The 21,020-nt window shown below is 39.2% G+C and overlaps 2 protein-coding genes across 6 annotated transcripts in view; one reads left to right on the top strand and one right to left on the bottom strand.

Annotated features, from left to right (window-relative positions):
• Nucleotides 1-306: 306 nt before the first annotated feature.
• RB195_008406 (uncharacterized protein) lies at nucleotides 307-3,516 on the bottom strand (the record flags this gene model as incomplete). 3 transcript variants are annotated; one of them, XM_064194879.1, is made up of 6 exons in its annotated part: nucleotides 307-393; nucleotides 777-868; nucleotides 1,747-1,797; nucleotides 1,891-2,017; nucleotides 2,393-2,560; nucleotides 3,331-3,501. In XM_064194879.1, 6 exons carry the CDS (start codon nucleotides 3,499-3,501, stop codon nucleotides 307-309), a joined length of 696 nt encoding a protein of 231 aa, XP_064046023.1. The 3 variants fall into 3 exon arrangements, with proteins under 3 accessions (XP_064046023.1, XP_064046024.1, XP_064046022.1); XM_064194878.1 differs by having other exon boundaries at nucleotides 2,393-2,500; XM_064194877.1 differs by lacking the exon at nucleotides 307-393 and having other exon boundaries at nucleotides 771-868; nucleotides 2,393-2,500; nucleotides 3,331-3,516.
• Nucleotides 3,517-4,725: 1,209 nt separating this feature from the next.
• RB195_008405 (uncharacterized protein) overlaps nucleotides 4,726-21,020 on the top strand; it is a gene marked incomplete at both ends in the record, with an annotated part of 55,576 nt that continues 39,281 nt past the window's right edge. Inside the window, 12 exons of one of the 3 annotated variants that reach the window (XM_064194876.1) lie at nucleotides 4,726-4,750; nucleotides 5,037-5,125; nucleotides 7,400-7,508; nucleotides 7,582-7,692; nucleotides 7,774-7,982; nucleotides 8,115-8,184; nucleotides 8,605-8,666; nucleotides 8,912-8,960; nucleotides 9,017-9,107; nucleotides 9,650-9,719; nucleotides 9,799-9,825; nucleotides 9,891-10,004. In XM_064194876.1, coding sequence (XP_064046019.1) covers nucleotides 4,726-4,750; nucleotides 5,037-5,125; nucleotides 7,400-7,508; nucleotides 7,582-7,692; nucleotides 7,774-7,982; nucleotides 8,115-8,184; nucleotides 8,605-8,666; nucleotides 8,912-8,960; nucleotides 9,017-9,107; nucleotides 9,650-9,719; nucleotides 9,799-9,825; nucleotides 9,891-10,004 — 1,026 coding nt within the window. Of the gene's footprint in view, nucleotides 4,751-5,036; nucleotides 5,126-7,399; nucleotides 7,509-7,581; nucleotides 7,693-7,773; nucleotides 7,983-8,114; nucleotides 8,185-8,604; nucleotides 8,677-8,750; nucleotides 8,825-8,911; nucleotides 8,961-9,016; nucleotides 9,109-9,649; nucleotides 9,720-9,798; nucleotides 9,826-9,890; nucleotides 10,005-21,020 lie in introns of those variants that run through there. The other 2 variants (XM_064194875.1, XM_064194874.1) reach the window with 2 other exon arrangements.

Genomic DNA, 21,020 nt, shown 5'->3' with positions numbered 1-21,020 from the left:
TTACATCGAGGAGTTTCATTCTGAGTTTGTGATCGCATGAAGTTCTAGCAAGAAAAAAAAATGCACGAGTCCGCACAGATCATAGTTCTTTCTAAGCCTAGCAGTCCAAATTATCCATTTGCTTCAAGTCTATACTAACAAATACAGTTCCTTATACTCAAGTGACAGCTTCCTCTCCACCCTCCTCCTTTCAATACGAGTACAACACGTATCGAAGATTGTGATTCCAAATAACTTAATAAAGTGAAAATATTGTTTAAAAGAAAAACTTGCTTATGCTTCGCGCTGCACCACTACAACGGTACCTCAAACATGCGTCGCACGAATTTCCTCCGAATCACTATCGATTTGCAAAGCGACAACGAAGTAGAAATTGACAAACTCTGCCTTTGTCTGCAAAGTAATCAGCCAAGGATTATATTAGGTGTTGAGACATTATCTTCTCTCAGAAGAAAGCAAAAACACGGATCACATGCACAGATTCATTTCAGAAACAGCAGTGGAATTACGGTACAATATAACTACTATGGCGACCAATGTAACAGAAAATGGGCAGCTACATGTACTCCTTCAGTCATAGATCATAACAAGTAATTCATGAGAGAACAAAAATATAATATGGCCTAAAGCAGTGTCGTAAATTTCTTCAATAAGTGAGCATTGTATGAGTCTGATATGGAATACGGTTTAAGTTAGTAATACAGGAGCGTCTATACTTTCTTCGAAAATTTACTTGTCATATATACAGATTTTCCCTTATAAGTCTGTCGTCACACCTCTTCTAGAACCATGAACGCCGTGTTTCCATCGTCTGTGACAGTGCTAGTCTTACAATTCCAAGAGTTATATCCCGATGGACCTGGTTGTTCTGTAAAAACTGAATTGAAGGCTTTGCCAATTGAAAAATATAGGAATACTGTAGGGTCAGAACACCCTGAAATCTTGCGCTAATGCATAAGCGATTATGATCAAAATAGTGCGTTAGGACCTTTACCCATGTCCACAGCACAACGAGCGAGTGAGGGTCCAGAATCGGGCGCAGCCGCTGACGAAATTGTACGAGGCTCGAGGTCATTTTGACTCGACTACAAATCGTTTAATGATATCGCCTAATAAACCTTCGAATCTGTGGCATTTATAACAAAAAAGAATAGCTGCAGCCGAACAAACGACGCGGCGCGCGTCCAAGCATTACCATCCCGCCCGTAATACAACCTGTCAGGCAACAGTGCTATCAGAAAAGTATAACAAGCCAAATCACCTACGTTCAGCCTGAAACTGTCGGCGCTGTTCTTTCAGTCTATAAGGTGACCGCATTTCACAGCAAAAAGCCGTGTGTTGTAGAGTCGGGGCAAAAATACCCGCCGAAGCTTAGTGCAGTTGAGAAAGCTGGAGCGCTTGAAATGGCGCGGTGCAGCCAGTGGTCGCAACCAGGGCGTGCCCATTGCAGCAAACGAGGGTAACACCTCGTCCGCAACCGCTAGTTCCATCGCGCCACTTCGAGGACAGCCGTGTATTCAGCTGCACCAAGCTTCTGGTCGTTTTGATCCGACTTCGTGAGCACTTGTGTTGCACCCGGCGACAGCTGCCGTTCCGTTACTTCTACCGCTAAAGTCGTCGCAAAATTTGAAGACCAGTGGCGATTTCTGAGTGGGGGTGAATGTGCTAATTAGCAAATATGACAGTAGCAAACTTTGAAACCATATAAGAATGATAAATCTAAAGAAAGAAATGCGCTGAACCCACGCTGACAAGCGTACTTCGGAAATCCAACATTTGATGATGGTCCATATTGATCTGAATGAAGATAGTTCGTGTCGGGTGCTAACTCGTTCACAAATGTGTACAAATGTTTGTAATCTATCCTAGTTAAGCTGTTCAAACTTAAACCTCGCGTCGATGTCTTCGGTGAGCCTGCAGTCGTGCTTTTCCAATCACTGTTTGCCTCACTCCGTTTCGAAATCAGGTTCTTGCTCAAATTTTCAACGATTTGAATAAGATGCTCAATTTGTTCATGCTGAAATGTAACCGTGTTTATGAAGTGAACGCAGAAAACGTAGGATTACTTTAAAGGCATCATCCCACGAATCTGAGGTGGTAGGGATTTCAGGTGGAGTATTCGTATACGGGATCGTAGATTATGGAGAGGTGGGTGATTCCTAATTGCCGTAAAAAACGGCTCGGAAGATGCGGCGCCACACAAGGCTGGCGCGCTCCAGTCGAACTCCTTGTAGAAAATAGCGCGCCGGATTTTTTACGGCAGTTAGGAAGAAATGGACGGAATCACCCCCCCCCCCCTCTCCTTAATCTACGATCCCGTATACAAATACTCCACCTGAAATCCGTACCACGTCAGATTCGTGGTATGCTGCCTTTAAAGAATAGGACTTACAAGATGAACCTTCGTTTCCAGAACTTGCAGTCTGAAGTTCTCTTCAAAATGGTCACTTTTCGTGAGCAGCTCATTCATTTCCGCGGAGAACACCGATGATTTTAATGCCTGCACAAAGTAGGACACGTGACGGAGTCGTTCATCTTCAGGTAGATTAGATTTTAGATCCTGGTAAAACTGGTGCTTGTAAGTTGCCGAGCGAAAGGTTTGGAGTGGTAAGTACTACTGAACAACGTACTACGGAACCGATGTACACTGTTTATAGTATGCTTCAGACAAGCGTCATGACTCTCTCAAACGCTAACCACTGAGCAGAAGATTGGCGGCAACAAGCATCGCGTTGCTTTCAATTCAATGTCAATGCGCTTTGCTTGTGTTTGTTGTTCGATCATCAAATTGTGTACAGAATACTTGTTATGTAAACAAGTAGTGCACAGAAATTAATAAATAAAAACCATGCATTTTTAAATTACAATTTGAACGGGAGACAAAGAACTCAGCATTGCTTTTTTTGGTAGTGAAGAAGTTAAAAATTCTCCCGAATTAATTTATTCTTGAACAAGGGTTAGGAATAAATTGGGAATAACAAGGGTTAGGAATAAATTAATTCTGGAGAATTTTTAAATACATGATTCTTATCATCTATTCAAACCAAGATTTGGAAGTGTGGAATTGTCAAATAGAACTATGGAGTCTTTCAATATATTTCTTAATCTGTAAATCCATCACACAATTAATATCAGCGGACAGGTGTGTGCAAATAATCAGAGAGGCAATTCTAATACTTATACTTATTTACTGATACTAAAGTGAATAAAAATCGTAAAATATTCTCCTGGTGAAATCGTGCAAGATTTTTCCACAGAGGAAAAACAAAAAAAAAAAGACACATGAGAAATCATAGCTTTAAGGGAGCAATGCCCTAAGAAACGTCTCACCTCTTCCATAACTTGTCTGCACGACTCGAGTTGTGAAGTGAGTTGAGTGTGAAGCCCTTTGAGACGACCGTACTCGACTATGCCTTCCTCGGATGATCGGAGCCGTTGTCGAATTCTCGTCATGTGATCTGTTGAAATAGCCTGCATAGCACTACCATAACCTACTGCCATAATGAGAAACGTCATATCACGTGACTACGCGACTGCCAAAGAAACATTCTTTGCGGGAACCGTGAAGTCATCAATGGTTGCGTGATGCATGAATGAGGGAATTTCAAGTGGAATGGGAACACTTTCGAAGTCCCCTTGAAGTCCCATAGATAAGTTCGATTTCATTTTTGCGGAAAGTCGCATCCTTTTATTGTTACCCCGTCTTTTTTGCTTCACAATGGTTCTCTAAAAAGTTTTTTCTTTAAGTTTAAACAAGAGAACATTATAACAAAAACAATTTTCTAGTAGCGATGATAATATTGATAGCCCTCTGTCAAGCGGACTTATTTATTGGATTTTAGGGTAAATACAAACGGTGGTAGGAAGTAACAGGGGATTGTATAGAAGCGAAAACAAAATAAAAGCGCAAAGAATGAAGAACGAGAATAGAGGCTTCAAAATTGCGAAAACTGGATGAAAAGTATGAAAATATTTTCCGAATAGAAAAAGCTGCCCTTATTCAAAGCGAATCTCACATTATAATTGGCGACAGTTTGTTCCCCGTTCCAAGCTAAGAAATCCACAACAATTTCCAACCATGTCTTCTTCCATAGAAAGTGAAGCCCGACATACCAATATTTGAAAGAGAATTGTTATTTGTTGATTTTCATTATTTTGTATCTGAAGTAGACAACTATAGAAGGATCTGTGCCAAAGATACAACAAGAGATGAGGCAAAAGTTTTTTTTTTTTTCGATTTAAACTGAAATTTTGGCCTAATACAGAAACTAGAAGGCTGCTCCAGGAATCTGCGCGAGACTTTGAGCTTAAGAAAAAAAACGAAATTTTCTTAATAACTTTAGCTTACATGTCATAGAACATCTAAGAGTAATGCCTAGGTAACGACTGATCTAGTTATTTACTTTCAGAAAGAAGAGCTGGGTTGAGTTACCCCCCTCCCCAAACAACAATTTACTTCCTCATTTTGCTCCTAGAATTAGTAAAGGATGTGGTTCCCAATGAGCTAATCTCTCATATATAGTGCAAATTGTCTTCACCTATATTTTTTCTACACCAAACTACCACCTTACGCAAAATTCGAGAAAAAAAACACTTGGTGTCCGGGGAACCCCGTTACTTTTTCCGCGTATTTCGTGTTAAGGATGTATTTTCACGTGGAATAAAATGTAAAAACTGTTATCGATTGATTCGTGATCGTTGGCGGCAGCGGGCTGCGTCTCCTCGATGGCGTCTTCTTCCATATACCTGGGTAGGTTTTCTTTCATTCTGAAGCAGGCGTTCATAATCTGGGATTCTTTTATTCGATACATGCACATGTGAACTTTAACTGATCATATAGATGACTAGGACCACTATCCAGCACTAAGGGATCTGTCGAAGAGGGGTAGTTGCCTCTACATATATTTCTAAGGAGTAGAGCTAGTTCTTCAGACGGTTTTATTGCTCTGGTTCTTCCTTCATTGGGAATTACGGGGTCTTATATTGTATTCAGTTATTAGAATAGGCCTCCATTTTGAGCAACGTCAATTTTTCAGCTGATCTGGAACATTTGGACTCGAAGGAGCTCCTACGTGACCACCTCGGCGACCTAATCCATGGTCTCAGATCTCACATCCCATGTTCGGTGCGTAACTCCCATTGGAATAGATTAGTCGTGAAAATATGTGTGAGAAGTTTATCAAAGGTATTAATTGGTGAAAGTGAATGAAATCGGTTGAGTTTATAAAAAGGAGGAAAATTTCGGCGGCATTTTTATCAATGTTGATAGGATGGTATCTGAAGGAGGTAGATGGCAAAATCCTTACAGTTTCCTTCTCTAGGTATGATCCTAAATCTGTCGGCTTTCATCGAACTATCTTTTTATTTATATTTACCGCTTTCCGTAAAACTTCACGAAAAACATGAGAACAGTAGTTTTCGGCGCTGCTCATAGTGAGTTCATTAGAAGAAAATTCCCAATAGAGTTCTATTCTTCGAATTCAATTCGGGCTAAGAAACAATCATCCACATTATCTCTTCAGCACATTACTTGTTGGGCGTGCTGTTAAATGGCGTATTGATAAAAAATAACACTTATATGGTCCCGTTGGATAAGCTGCATAACCCATATTGTGGAATTGCGCACTTTGTTGAATGAGGTATAGTAAAGTCAAAACAACATGAAGCACGGTGCAGTTGCATAAGCGGTTGCGCTCGAAGCGATGCGGTGGAGCTTAGCGGTTAATATCGATTGAGGACCCTTTAAACAACCTTTCATTGCTGCAGTTCATGCATGGTCTCACCGCGATTCCAACCGCTGTCTCCGTCGCGCCGCTTACGCCACTGCACCGTGCTTCACGTCGACCAGACTATGACTTGGTTCGTACATGAATTAGGATTACTACAACTGATTACTGATAATCCATGAAAAGATGGGATGAACTGGACATAAAGTGACATAAATTGAGACATAAATTTGAGCGCAACCCAACTCGAGCAGATCAAGAATCCGAAACGCCTCCAACGCATTCCTTGCCGATATTTCTGTTCGTGAGCCAGTACAACGCATTTCAATCATAATCGTTTCCGTTGTGGATCTCATCTCTATGCCCTCTAAGCCGTGTTATCAATTTTTTACGCCGTTTTCCTTAACATAGGGCTCTTGGAATGCATAGACATGAAGTACACAACGGAAACAATTATGATGTGAAATGCGTTATACTGAGTCACGAAACAGAAATATCGGCAAGGAAAACGTTGTAGACTTTTTCAATTCTTAAAAGAAACCCTTCTATCTATAATAGGAACAATCGATAAGTCGATAACGAATGAGTTCTTGCCACTTGTTCCGCTCCGCGATCTATAGCTCCCTGATATTGTTGTGTAGATCAAGTCATTTGTATCGTCGCTGATCCACACATAGCACTGCTCGTTCGGTGGTTCACTGAGCAGTGACATACGCGTGCAACCAGCCGCACCACATCCAGTGGTAGAATACGTAAGACTATTTCCAATGTATATATTATAGCTTTCGTTTTCACTACTTTGATCGATTATTGAAACACTGACCCAGGATAGAGTGGCACTGAATAACGCACTGAATTGTTCAAGCCAATCTCTATTTAGGCCTCTGAAGACGGCGAAAAACCCGAAAACTTTGATCAATGAAGGTTCCATCTAAAAGAAAAAAAATCTCGTAAGCACAGTATTAGAAAACACATAGAAGTATGCCAAGGTTTCAAGACACGATAACGATTGATCTACTTTAAGCTGCGTTGATTTATGAGGGATGCTTCACCACGCATTCTTTAGATTTTTCCATCTTCTCTGCTCGTAAGAGTTGTGCTAGTGTGTTGTGATTGTTGGTGTGATTGAACTTCCGAGTGAATCTCGTCGATAATATCGTCATTGTTCGTATAGAGGTGAATTGTGACTACGAGAAATTACAAGTAGCTTTAGCACTCCTAAACCTAAAGCACTCCTTCTGACCTGTTGAAATGTCTTTTCTTGGTCTCCAAAAGCAGATAAAAGTGAGAATGTAGATGTTTAGCACCGGGAGACTCAGACAGCTGACTATAAAAGTCGCATCATTTACCTACATAGCTCAGTGAGAAGCAGCATCCTCTCCTACTATGTCGATTGTTTCAGTGTCTCAAGATGTTTTTGTTTTCGTTAGAGATTTGGAAGTCTTGGACAACGTCTTCAAAGCGTTTTTTGCTTCGATTACAACGAAAAGAAGGAGGTACATGCAAAACACTAGGAACGAACTGAATGTTCGATCAACCGACTTTTTGGAAGTCTTCCCCAATGTTTCGAGTATTTTCTGCAACACATTGGTAGAAAAAGTGAATTGTGAGAGTGATTGCAATGGCTCTATCATGAGATCCCATGCACTTCATCCAAAACAGGCATATTTTAGAACGTACGACGTGGGGATCCACTGTATTGCGGCAAAGTCTCTTGTTGTAGGATTGGAAGCCGGTGGTGTCACATGCATAGTTGTTCGTCTGATCAGAAAAATTGCTCAGGTTAGTTGTTGGAGTTAGTAATCGTTTATTTCTTTTGACACCCATAGATATAATTAGATTACTTCTCTCATAGATGCTAAATGTTTCAATACTCGTTTACTAATTTCTCATTGGTTGCGGTGCTACAACAATTGCTGCTATATCTGTGCACCGTGGATTCGTCCTACAATGTTGGATGAACAACGTATGTTCTATTTGTCGTCGTTATTGACTTCAGTATTAAGAGTTATTTGAAATACAAGATGTTTTATGTATCCCATTGCAGCGAAAAGGTTCCTAAACGATATTTTTGGAATATTCGGTGAGAGGACAGCTTTGAGACCGTTCACAAGGAAAGTAGCGGCTAAACTGCTGCGAAGATCGTTGTCGCTGAACAAGATTGGAAGTAGTTGTGAAGAGGAGATGTACACAAGATTTCCTACTTTTAGGCATGGAGGGAAGCATAAAAAGAAAAGAACTAATATGCATGATGACGTGAGTCCTTTAACTTAACAAAATTAATAAAGTCTCAGTTATTTTGAACTTCATGTTGTAGTTGCTTTGATTTGCTTCTTTATGTGCCTCATCTGGAGTTCTTTTGTTCAGAGTTGTTTGTAATTGTTTTAGGATGATTTTATCCAACTCCTGTTGGGGCTAGGGATAGACGCTGAGGAAGAAATGTGCATAGAAAAGTTAGGTGAGTGGAGACGTCTTCATAAAGGGAGCATTTGAAAGGTTTTTCGAGCTTGGGATGTCTCCTCCCGTTGGTAGGAGCGAGGTGGTAGTAGTATCACGATGAATACAACATCCCTTCCATTCATAAATCTTCAGAATTTTATATATTAACAGCAGTCAGAGACATATTTCACTATCATTGAGAATGTCCCCAAAAAGAACCTTTAAAAAGTGTTCGCTTAGATACAGTGGAGTGTATACTGGCGGTGGAGATCTATGCGATAGGATCAGGGGGGAATAAAGGTCTTATTCTTACAGCGGAAGTTTTAATTAAACTTTGAATTAGGAGAAGAATGAAGCGTTCACGTAATATGTGCACATATGCAGTTTGTCTATTTAAAAGTTAAAAAAAATAGACTCTCTTATGAATACGTTGTTTTAGAATCGAAAAATCAACACGCCTCTACGCCTTCCAAATCGGACGCCAGTGTTCAGACAAATGGAGTACGTGGAAGTAAGTTTAAGACTCTATAGATAGAGTATTAACTTTTTCACATCTTGAACTTTTTTTTTACTAAATAACTTCAGTTGGTGGCAAAGGTATTTCAGTGCAAATGCAATCTGACCGATGCAGCAATTTTTCTTATTTAAAAAAAATAAACGTAAAGTTTGGATTTTTGAGTAGTACTAAAACTTATTGTAAAGCATTCAAAATATTAATGTATGTTATTTTATAACTGACCAAAAAGGTCGTCGCTAAACCAGAAGCCTCCGCTCCTTCTCTTCCAACGTGCACTGGTGAGATTTGTTTGGTGTGACTACTGTAATTTATGTATAGTTGAGACCATTTTCAGATAGACCTGGTCCGTCTGGATACAGTGGCAAGAACAACCACCCTATGTTTTTGGGGACGTCGTTTTGTATAAAATGTGGACTTAGAGCTTAGTTTATATTCGCTGAAATCGTTGCTATTGTTGTCCACGCTGCACTCTCTTCTCTGTTCGTTTTTCCCTTTAGATATGTACACTACTACATCAACTTCACCTAGTGAAGTTGCTCACAGACATTTACGAACTGTCTTTAATTATTCACGCCTTATTTTGTCGATTGACTATCTCTATCAATGTTGAGATTATTTGTTGGGTAGCTGATTAGATGTTTTACATGGAAACACCTCTATTTCGAAGAAATATTGTTCCTTTTTGATCGTTTTTTTCCCTCTAGAGAGTTTTGTCGGTAAAATATAATAACGAACATCGACATTTTATCTATAGATATTTATAGTTTCACATGTTGTATGTTAGAAATTGATTAGTGCAACTTTTGTGTAGAAAGATTATGAATAAATGGTTAATAAACTGCTCTCTGCTCTGTACACTCTGTTGGGCTAAGAATTGCCCCTGAAATACTTCAATAGCTTTTCTGTAGAATGTTGTTTTGTAACCGTAAGTTGTTCTCCTAGACCGAATGCTTTTTTTCGATTGCAGCTTCAAGGGAATTACCTTCTGTTCTTTTTTTGACTGTGAACGTCTATCGCTATCTGAAGATAATCTGAAGGTAAGTTCTACGATTGTAAACATAACAATCGAAACAATGTTCTCGTTTTGTAATCGAGTCGTGCTCGATGGAATTTTAGGAAAAATCGTCGCAAATTCCCCTTATGGTGTGTCTAATGCACAAGTGGAGACCGGTACTCACCTGAAATACCCGAAATAATCGTCAACGTAGTTTCGGGGCGATGTTTGTCGGCGGGTGTTCGTGGCGATGTCTTCAATGGTGATGACACTTGAAGTCGTCGCTGAAGGACTGACACGATTCTCAAACGACGACAAAGCGACTGAGGTACGATTAAGGTTATTCGTTTTCTCCTCTTCGATATTTGCAATCTTCTTAGGAGTTTTTCTTCTTCAACTCATCCTCAGTGTGCTAGCATGTTTCCTTGGAATCTTAATGTGAGAAAGGCTCAGATAAGTATCTGCATATGATTAGAGTTCGTTTCTTATACTTATGTGTACCGGGGATTCTGACACACTGTATCGGATCGTTTATTAGAACCTGATTTCAATGCAAACTCTTTAAATTTGACTGATTTATATCGCTCTTCCATCTCATAAGTTTCTTCCGCTGTCTCTTACTGACTGCAGCTGACTGGTATGCCAGGAAAGACAGCTGCGAGTAGGCGTTTGTAGCTAGATGGCCCGGTTACGTCATTCGATAATTGCGGTACCCGATCGGTTTCAATGGGAATTGATGACGGTTTCCGAAGTTAACTGTATATAGCCTCAACTGGCTTCATCTTTGTCGAAAAACATAGCAGTTTGCTTCAAGTTGCGGTATAGTTAGCACTCGCCTATTGCACAATTTTCCAATTCCTATCGCTTCATCTATTTTCATTGTTTTTTTCTTGAATGGCTCATATGAATTTTTTAATGTTTTTTTTATAATGAGTTCATCAAAGACTTGTTACCAGCGCCATTTCTCTCACAAATCCCCTACTACAGTCATGTATAAACAGGTGTAACCTACATTTAGTTCGATCTCCTCAGATAGTTGTCTAATTAGTGCGGTGAGGCAATACGACAGCAATTATCGTGCTAAGGTTCAATGTGTCCGGTGAACTGTGTTGACTAGCATGGAACAATGCGTATCTACAAAAGATTGAATAAGATGCCGATTTGAATAGCAACCAACACGTGCGACTCCTTTTCTGGATTACGGTACCGAACTACGTATAGCTTGTGCTTCCCGATTGCTTGAGGAGACCAACGAATTTCTTCAATTTACTGTTCTGTGGAGTTTTCAAATAATTTGAGGTTCTAGTCAATATCAGCGTGGACAATTACGTGCTTGTTTGTCCGTGGAAGGAAGGATTGAATATATCCACTGTTTGCATAAGGTTGATGCATAATTAATGACGTTTTTTTTTTCAAAAACTAAACTCGCGCACAAAAAAAGGAGTTCATTATGCAGATTTAACTTTTGGTGATTTTTAGATCAATAAAATGGAGTTTCAAGCAGACAAAAATGAATTCTTCCCATTTCGGATTCCATGTGCCGAACTACCGCCGATTGATCACACTCCATGTGCTTAGTCAATTCTCCTGTCGTTTGACGCAGATTTCCGTACAAAAGTTGATTCAATCGCTCTCCTTCAAACTCGACAGACGCTCGAACTGAGCCGCGTCTTTGAGGTCGAAATTGCTTTCTTTGAATCGCTTAAGCCAGTTCTGCGCCGTTCTTACTGGCATTGAGTCTTTTCCTTACACCTCACAAATCTCGCGAGCAGCTTCTGTGGTTTTACGTAGATTAAACGCAAAAAGAAGGTGGTGTCGAAAATGTTCATTTTTGTCGGCTTCATTTTATTGATCTGAAAATTAATTGAAATTAAGTAAGCATAAAAACGAAGAACACCATATTGTAGAGAAGGAAACACTTTACTAAATAAATTGTTACATAACAGCAAACTCTTTTTTCTGTGCGCGAATTCAAATTCAAAGAAAACCCATTACTTGTGCATCAATCTAATAGAACCAGATGTGTATTTTATTCGGAGCAATAAGCACAATGGAAAATGTTAAAATAATTTCACTTTTATAGTAAAATTAAATATAAGTAGGGATTCAATTGAATCAAAACTCTTCGGCATTCAATCAAAGATATTTATTTTTTTATTTTGGTCTTCAAAAACTTTTTAAAATTTTCCCACTTTTCCACTTGAACTATGATCTGTGATCCTCATCTCCAAGATAGATTCGTTGTGTAAGCCGCGTGTGCATTCCAGAAAGACAAATTAGATTATTGAAATGAAAATGTTGTAGCCAGTAATTAAATACTATTAAAGTAAATTTTCTATCTCTTATAAAAGAAGCAATGGTGCTTTTTTTGTAGTTTTTGTCTCCACTCTTTAACCAATTTCTCATTGTAGTACCAGTTACGTATTTGTTACTCCTAGTTCACATATATTTGGCGAAATGTGGTTTTTTCTCATCTTCACGGCTATTCTCCGAGTATTCGCTGAAATATGCCTCTCTTGAAAATAGTGCGTGTTCAACGTGCTTCATATCATATCGGAGTCAGTCCTTTCGTCGCTGAAGTGTCTGCGAAACTTTTCGTCCTGACCAAGCTGCGTTTCAACGCCAAGTTTCCTCAGATTTTTGTTTTATCACTTCTATCCAAGAATTCCTCTTTCGACGACATGGTCTCTCCTAACCTAAAGCCAAAAATATCGTCAGAAGACGTTGGAGAAGACAATCTGCTGCTATCATGGTAACTTCGTCGACGAAACGCAAACGGTTTTCTGTGGATGTCTAAGGCAGCGTAGGAAGATGTTGATACGTAGTTTTACGCGTCGTCTCAGAGAACACCATATCCACTTCCGCGTAAAGTTCTCGATTATGGGAAGGCCAAAATAGGCTTACAGTTGACTTCGTTGATAGACGAAGGACAATTTATTAAAGGATAAAGAATAAAGTCTTTGACGTCAACCAATCGGCATGGGATGCGCCAATGCTTTCTGGAGGTTAACAAGCCCGCGTCTAGCCTACGATGACCTGCGGGGTGACCCGATATGACGAAGTCAGTGTTTTTATCCTCATGGTACCAATCTATCGACCCCAGAGGGGTGTATCCTTCTGCTCGCTGCCGCTGTCCGTCAGGATGCTGCCTACATAAAGGAAAGTTTCTGCGAGCTTAGTCACTATCATTCTCGTTGAAAGTATACCGTGTAAAAAGAAAGCAAGCATACCACGATGGTGGCGTAGTCTATAAGCTGCATCTACTTCTGGTGTGATGTAGGCAACATGCTGTGGCTCCTTTTTAATATTACAACTTCATCGGGATACTCGAGATCAACGAAGGAGTGTCATGGTGATGTTAGAACGACATCAGTGGAACGCTGTCCATCTGTTCTTCGCATGATTTTATTGATGTTGAAATTGAATTTTAAAAAAATGAGATAACCACTACTCTCTGACTTTAATTCTCTTTTCAAACGATGAAACACGTCTGACCGGTGTATGAACAGCTGTTCGCCGATTATCATTAGGAGAAGGAACTTCCTTGGTGTGGGCAAAACGTGATACTCGCACCAAACACTTTTTTGTCCCAAGCATCAACTATTCGTTTCCTATGGTTAATCATTTTGACGAAATTTGTTCTGCGCTATTTTGTATACTGAGATATTAACTTATTGCGCAAAAAATGTTCCGATATTACGGAAAATTGGGTTTGAAACAAAAAGCGTCGCTCTCTTGTTGAGCATTCTTTCGAATCCATTGATATACGGGCATCTATTCTCCTCCTCATCTCTGTGTTAATTACCAAGTAGTTTTCTTAATTCTATGAATTAGAATTAAGAAAACTACTTGGTAATTAATACATCGCTTCGATCTCAGCAAGCGTGGTGAACTAGCATCTTGAGAAGCTTGGAAGGGTTTCGAGATGTGTCCCATGTGGTCTAGTGGTTAGGATTCGTGGTTTTCACCCACGCGGCCCGGGTTCGATTCCCGGCATGGGAAGAATTTTGCGTTTGTACCTTGCCATCCGTCTCGAGATGAATGATGGTACCCATAGAAACATTGATTGTGATTCCAGTTTTTTTTTTAACTTTTGAGCTGAGCGATCTAAATGGCGTTGGACACAATTTATTGTGACAAGAAACAAGTATTTAAAAAAAGCAGTACTGACTAAGCTTTTATAGTTCTATAGTGTATTTCTATTGTTCTATAATTTATCGAATCTATAGCTTTGCATCATCTCGTGTTCTATAAATAACTATTAAGTAATTTGGTCTATAAATGGTCTAGTTTGAACGGATTTCATGGACTATTTATCAAAATCATTGCTTAATATGCCATGAGGTCTGAAGAATAGCAGTTCTGCTGATCGCTGTTCTTCAAACTTCATAAGCGGTTCATTTCTCTGGGTACTGCCAGTTTACGTGGGTCAAAAATTTAGATTTTATCCTTGTTTTATTACTTTGGCGGTTTTGATCATGGGATCCTTGATCTCCGAGTTTTTTTGATTACACTGAAGAAGGTGCAAGATTTGTTTGGATATCCAAGATAAGCCATTTGCGTGAAACTAAGGCAAAATTTTTCAATCCAGTTCTAGCATTTTATAGTGGAGATCCTTCACGATTACGCTTGTTAGTGTTTCGCAAAATCCTACCTACTGTAAGAACGAAGAACCTTGATGAGACTGTTGACTCAGCCTCAAACTGTTCATAGTAGTCTCTATCCGAACATCATTTTTAATCGAAATGATCTAGACGAGATAATCAAGCCGAATGAAGCGAGAAAGTGATTGAAACCTGCAACTTTGATGAAAGACAATGAAGATCGGTGCAGTTTGTTCAACATTATCCACTGAATTACTCGTAACGCATCTGAAGGTGCACTAGGCTAACGATAAACGCTTAGCATAGGAAATTTAGAAGCGTCAACTTTACTAGGGCACTGTGTCATAGTACAACTGACTTCTACGCTGAAGTACCCGTTAAGATCGCGCTAGTAGAAGAAAATTGGGAGCACTGGTACAAAATGTGCAAGCGGCGGCACCTACAAAAAACTTCAATTCTAACACTTTGTACCAGTTTGATGATGTTCATGTTCATCGACGTCCTTGTGTGCCTGTTTGTTCGTAGACCCCGCACCTCGTCTAAGTGATCCACAAGACGCAAAAACGGGGTCAGCAGCGCGACGGCAAACACGGTCGGTCGGTCCCCATGTAGTAGAGCGCACTTCACCTCTTCATTTCGTGAGTTTTTCGTAGCCGCAACATCGTAACCAATACCCGTAGTAAATGAAATCTTTGTGGACTACTAGCCTTTATCCACGGTTGTCTTATTTGCTTCGTTAAACCCTACCTTAACATATGGATATTCGTTTTCCTCGAGGTGTTCACGCATCTTGCACCGATGACTGAGCTGTCACTAACATACGGCGTTCTTAGAGATTGTTATTCTAGTCGTCTTGAACAAAACATGTCATTTCCAGATTTTTTTTCTGGATTACACAATAACCGTTTGGCTATTCCTTAATTTTCGAAGTTTACCTATTACGTAGGTTTTGTTCTTGCAGGTTCTATTGAGCTTACCAGTGTTGATGTTTAATAAGGGCTTTGTTTGCTTCGTATTGTTCATCTTGTGTGCGGGGGTTTTCCAGACATTCTTGGGTTTAACTAATCAAAAAAGGATGAAAAACTACTATTTTCTTACTGAAAATTACTGGATTACTGAGACCTCCCACGAATGTTGGTTTCAGTCGCTCAAATCAGTGTTGGGGTAGGTCTGCCGTGACTATTGGTCAGAGCAGACCGTTTTAAATCGAAGGGTGAAAAGAAATTAAAATTCCGACAATGGTCTCATCCTCGGTAGGTACGGTAAGTTGCATACCACTGTGGTATATGCTGGCATAAATTTCTGTTGACTACGTCAATCTATTTTGTAGTGAAGACTTATTGATTGTTGAACATCTGTGACCATACATTGTACCATAAAAAACAATCTGTTTGTTAAAATTGGCTTTCTTCTATGTAACAACAAACCTCATACTCCTCCTGATGTACACTGACCATTTTTGATTAGTTGGTCTCATTCTTTTGAGCAACAGATCAAAAAGAGATTTCCAAATTGAAAAGGTTAACTATGAAACACCAGTGAATAGTGCTTATAACTGCTATTCTGAGCGAAATTTTTTGAACGATTTACTCTTTCTAAGTATATCGTTAGCGCTTGGTAGAATTATATGGACCAATTGTCCTGAAAGGACAGAGCATCCTTATCTTCTTCGCTGTCTCTGGAATCCTCAGATAACATGAGGAGAGTCATAGTCGGTATGATTCCAGTTCCAGAGCTAAAGACATCGGAAAAGGAGAAATTCCTCCATTTCTTCACCTACGATAGAAGGAAGTAGGACTGGGACCGTGTTTTTGTTTGTTTCATGGTTGCTTGACCCATTTCGAAGTACTCCTCTACCCACCTACCTACATATTAATTTGCGATATACACTTCAGATAGTTGCATTACGCAGAGAAAAAAAAAACTTGTACTGACACCGGTTGACTCCTATCTGAAAAAAAATTGTGATCCAGATTCTTGGAAGAGTACAACGTATAACTAATTTACGCCGTAGCGGCGCACAGCTTTGAAGGGAATTCCTTCTCCGAGCTTTTATGGATGTCTTCGAATGCGAATCGTTGGCCTGCTGTTTTATGGCAGTTTCGAGGAGCTCGTCTCCATATGCTATCCTATATGTACACATGTACATTTAGCGCTTCTTTTTTCATTCGTTGTGAGCATTTAGAGTGATCAGAAAAGAAAAGCTTGTATACATAAATGTTTGTTTAATTTAAGTTGACGTTTTATTTCATTTAGTTTTTTTTTCTTTCTTGTAAATTCCTTTAATGTCTTCGCATTGAAAGTTCTCTCCAGGGTTTTTTTTAAAGGATCAAATCCTTTCAATTACTCGTATTTTTATTTCCTTTCGATTTTCTTGTCACACCTTCAATTTCCGCATTACTATGCAGGAGCAAAAGTTGTTCCTCTAATTCTGAATTTTTCCATTTTTGATTTTAATCCATCTTTAATTCTTTATTTATGTCATAGTTCCAAATCTGAATCTCTAATCCTGAATGAAATGTGGTCATTTTATTCACCTACGAAGAGGAAGTATATACGAGAGAAGGATGCAATTTTGAGGAAAACAATCAAACCTCAACAAAGATGAGGAACTCCTTATGAAAACGACTCAATCACCTTCATATAAAAAATGATTTCATTTGTAGGTTCTTCAGGATGGGTATTGCACAAGTTACAGCTCATCATTTTGTGTTTTGAGGTTTCTCAGGATTGCTTTCAGTTTCTTTGAAATATTGTCTTCTCCATAAAGTTCACAAGAAATGAAAGTACGGTGTTCCATTTTCGCTAGTCTAACTTGATTTAGAAGAGTACAAATAGGTCGCTCTGTATGTAGAGCCAAAAACAAGTTTTTTTTCGACTCGATGTCACTGTAAGATACAAGAAATGCGGGATTCTTTTTTTTTTTGGAGCTTGTAACGTTGGAGTTTTTGTAGAATAGTAGTGAACGTCAGTAACATTAGCAGGCGACGATCAACCCCGAAAGCAAACGAAGTGCGGGGAACCAAGCGCAAAGGGCCGAGCTGTCCCTAAGGCTTCTCTATCCGCTAACTACTCTACAACCCTGTCCCGTGCTCTTCGTACCCTTCGACGTTCGCACTGCGCACTACAAAATAATCTGGACCATTTTCGATTTCTTCATGATTTTGTTTTTGATATTTTTACGTCTTCTCGATTTGAAACTAAGCGTGAGGATCGTTCGAAGAAATATCTGTTTTGTTCAAACACATATTCGAAATTACGGTCGCAGGTTTCCCGGGTTGTAGAACTGAGAAATAAAATCTACGAGCATAGGTGAAATTGAGAGAGGATGCTTTCCATTCATTGGTACGAATTAAGGTCTACCGTGTTTTTTTGACAAAGAGTGGGTTCACATTATCTAGCGATTAATTGATACAAATTACAGTATATGTTAGTAGTTCCAGAAACCCTCCAAAGTGCAATATTTTTTGTTTTTTTGATTCAGAATCTACCTCATCGGTAGTTGAATTGTGGCTTCCAAACAAGGCTCAAGAGAGTCAGCACAGCGATAGCAGCTGAAACATCCACTAAAATGACATAATATTACACCAAACACCAACCAAAACGCCTACAACCAATTTTTTGAGAACACTTTTGATTGTTTATGTGAACTGTATTCGGTTTTTTCGGTTAGTCATGCATTGGTAGCGCATACCGTCCATTTTTTCAATTCCGAAACCCACGGAAGACAAGAAGTTATAGCTGCGAGAAGATTTCGAGACTACTATGTACGATGCAATGGTTAGAAAGAAAAGCTCATTGAATTCATCTAAATTCATAGATTCATCAAAATTCATAGATGTATGCAAAGTGGTGGGGAATCTCTTGGTTGAAAAATTGTAAAACGAAAGAAAAGTGGATAAGAATTCCCTATAAGCCAAAACTGAGTAGGTTTTGCTAGAGAAATGGATGTACATAATTGAGCATAGCTTTAAAAATTTATTTTGATCCTCCAAACCTGGCTCCTTCAAATCATCTTACATGATTTTTTCTTCTGTCCTGTTGGGGTCAGCTATGTCAGCCTGTTCAGTCGCTTCACATCGTATCCCAAGTCAGCTACGACGAGCTGAACGCGGGAATCCCAAGGTAGTTATAGAATCCTCGAAAATATTTCAGAACTTCGAATCTTACCTTGTTTCAAATTTGGATATTTTATAAAGTCATTACTTTAGTCCCTTTTTGGCCTATTTCCTTCAATATCGTCATCGATAGGTACGTTAGCGGACAAAATCTGGACAGTGGACAAAATCTCTGAAGTTTATTAATTTTGGGTGATATTTGAGGATGAATTGCAAAGGTACAAAAATCCCGAAATTTTCAACTAACAAAGCATTATGTAGTTTTTTTTTTCCAAATTATCATGTGCAATTACAACTCCTTACAAGATCTGCTCGAAACTACAAGCGCAGCAGTATTCAAATTCCTGCGAATTCTTAAACTTAACCCTTTATTCTCTTCAAAGAACGCTTCCTCAACTGTACGAATCGATGACGATAATGAAATTCGTGGATGACTTCTTGCGTAGCATCCTTTGTATATTCATCTGCCTCTATCTCAAACACGGTGCTCGCCCTCAGCTAGATCGTTTTCGCCGACGAAGACGACTGGCAAGCTGTTGTTGTCTCGTGACTGCGGTTGCGCAACGATCTCATAATAGTTCTAGGTGAGTTTTTCATTTCTTTCCTAGTTGGCTCGCGCTAAAAATTACATAGATAGAGTGTTCAAAGAGACAGAATCCCCCGTGAACTAGGTGACCTCTTTAGAATGAACTTTGGCTTTGCTTGGCTCTCGTTTCTGGTACTCCTTTTTATTTTTCTATTTATTCTTTACATGCCTATCCATCTGTGTATGAACGGAGTATAGGAGGACCAAATAGCACAAATAAACACAAGCAAAACGAAACGGTACAGACATACGCTACTGTATACAAGCGAGGAAACCTGTAATCGTTTGTTAGCTTGAGAAACCCGTTAACAGGTTTCTTAAATACCAAAAAATTTGTGGAAATGTGACACCGCACTTATTTTTACTTCTCTGTAAGCTACACTACACTGCAGCCATCATTTTGCACAGGAACTTGCGAGCTCTCTTTGAGTACCGTTTGGCAAGGATTCCCTTCAGTTTTTTGACTAGAATGAGGGTTTTCGGAGCAGGAAAGATTGTCTTTCCTGCTCTGAAAAACCTATTCCAGGAACACATTTTTGTTGTTTTTTTCTGTAATTGGTTTGAAAGTCCATAATTTAATCATACGAAGTATAGTTGTGCCATGTATCTAACAAATTTTTGTTAATATGAAACTACGAATTAATTTAGGACCTCCACGGCTGCTCATCCTTGTCGTGAAAGCCGCCGAGGCGCTTGCAATTATAACGACATCAATAATTTATCACTAGGTTCTTTATATGCAGCTCTAAGGAAGATAGATGAGCTAGGGACCGATGGCTTAGATAAATAAGGCATACGGTAAGTGACATCGCATGTCAATGAACTCGTGGCGAAAAGAACTAGGTTATACTTGGAATATTTTATTGCATGACAATAGCGTATGTAGCGTCTAGAGAGGTTAGGTAAACCAAAAAAAAAACATAAATTGAGAAATTTCATTGTGTCCTTGTTAGTAGAGTAGTTTACTTGGCGATTTGAACACACATAGTTACGGGGGTTCTTGTACGAGGTTTTTGAAATCAGGATGTAGATATTTTTACTGACCAGAGGTTTTTTGAATTCACTATATGAACACATCTGTTTCATTTCCTTACTCCTCGTAAGGCACAGAGATCCCTAATTCCCCTTTGAAGTTGGAACTGGGCAAATAATTGAAATTCTGTGTTTTATTCCCTCTTAAATGACTATAGCGCTGCCTTAGATTAGAAGCACATTAAGGATAATTTGTTGAGAAATCTGAACTTTCAGACAGATGGATACGAAAAATCTGTTCTTGAACATCCCCTTCTTTGATATATATTTTTTTTCCTGGGACTATTGCGTTGATTTTTGGGAAATAGTGGTTTGTTGCCGTACGAAACTCCCGCCAGCTTAGTCAACTCAACAATTCACGTTTTAGTAGGTATCGAAAAATACATCGTTTCCAGAGCTAGTTGGGTAATCTGCTCGTCATTGTTGGATTTGGAAGAATGATTAGTCATAAATCTGCGATAAACACACTATCTTCTCAAACAGCGACGACTCATAGAATGAGGTCCTGAACGTAATAGCATGGTTTTATTTTGCCTTCTGAGTATTCCCAATGGAGCCATTGGATTTTTGTGCTTTAAAACTTCGGAAACTTTGGCAAAATCAGAGGTGGCCATTTAGATATGGTAAAAATTTATTTTATCGCAAACAAAAGTCCCCTGGTAATGGTATCTCGGGATGAGTGTATTTTCAGAATCTCCCAGATGTTGTCAATTAGCTTCTCTGTAGGATTTTCTGCGGACTGCTGAGCAAACAGCAATTGTTTTGATGAGTTTCTAGAAATACCAGAACCGAGTGTTTGCCAAAATTGGGCCTTCGGAAATATCTGAGGTGTTTCGTCGCTGGGAATTTGCTGGGTTGTCGATTTCTAAACCTGAATTTAATTGAGGAATTTTGATAATTATCCCCGAAAAAAAACTAGAACCTTAATTTCTAATGCTTTTGTGTTCATATGGAAATTGTGGAAGATCCGCGTTGGTTAAAAGAATTTTATAGAAGTACGAGAA

This window comes from Necator americanus, chromosome III (assembly GCF_031761385.1).
Source record: "Necator americanus strain Aroian chromosome III, whole genome shotgun sequence".
Lineage (NCBI taxonomy): Eukaryota > Metazoa > Nematoda > Chromadorea > Rhabditida > Ancylostomatidae > Necator > Necator americanus.
Note: the sequence above shows the minus strand (reverse complement) of the source record. Positions and strands in the feature narration are given on the sequence as shown.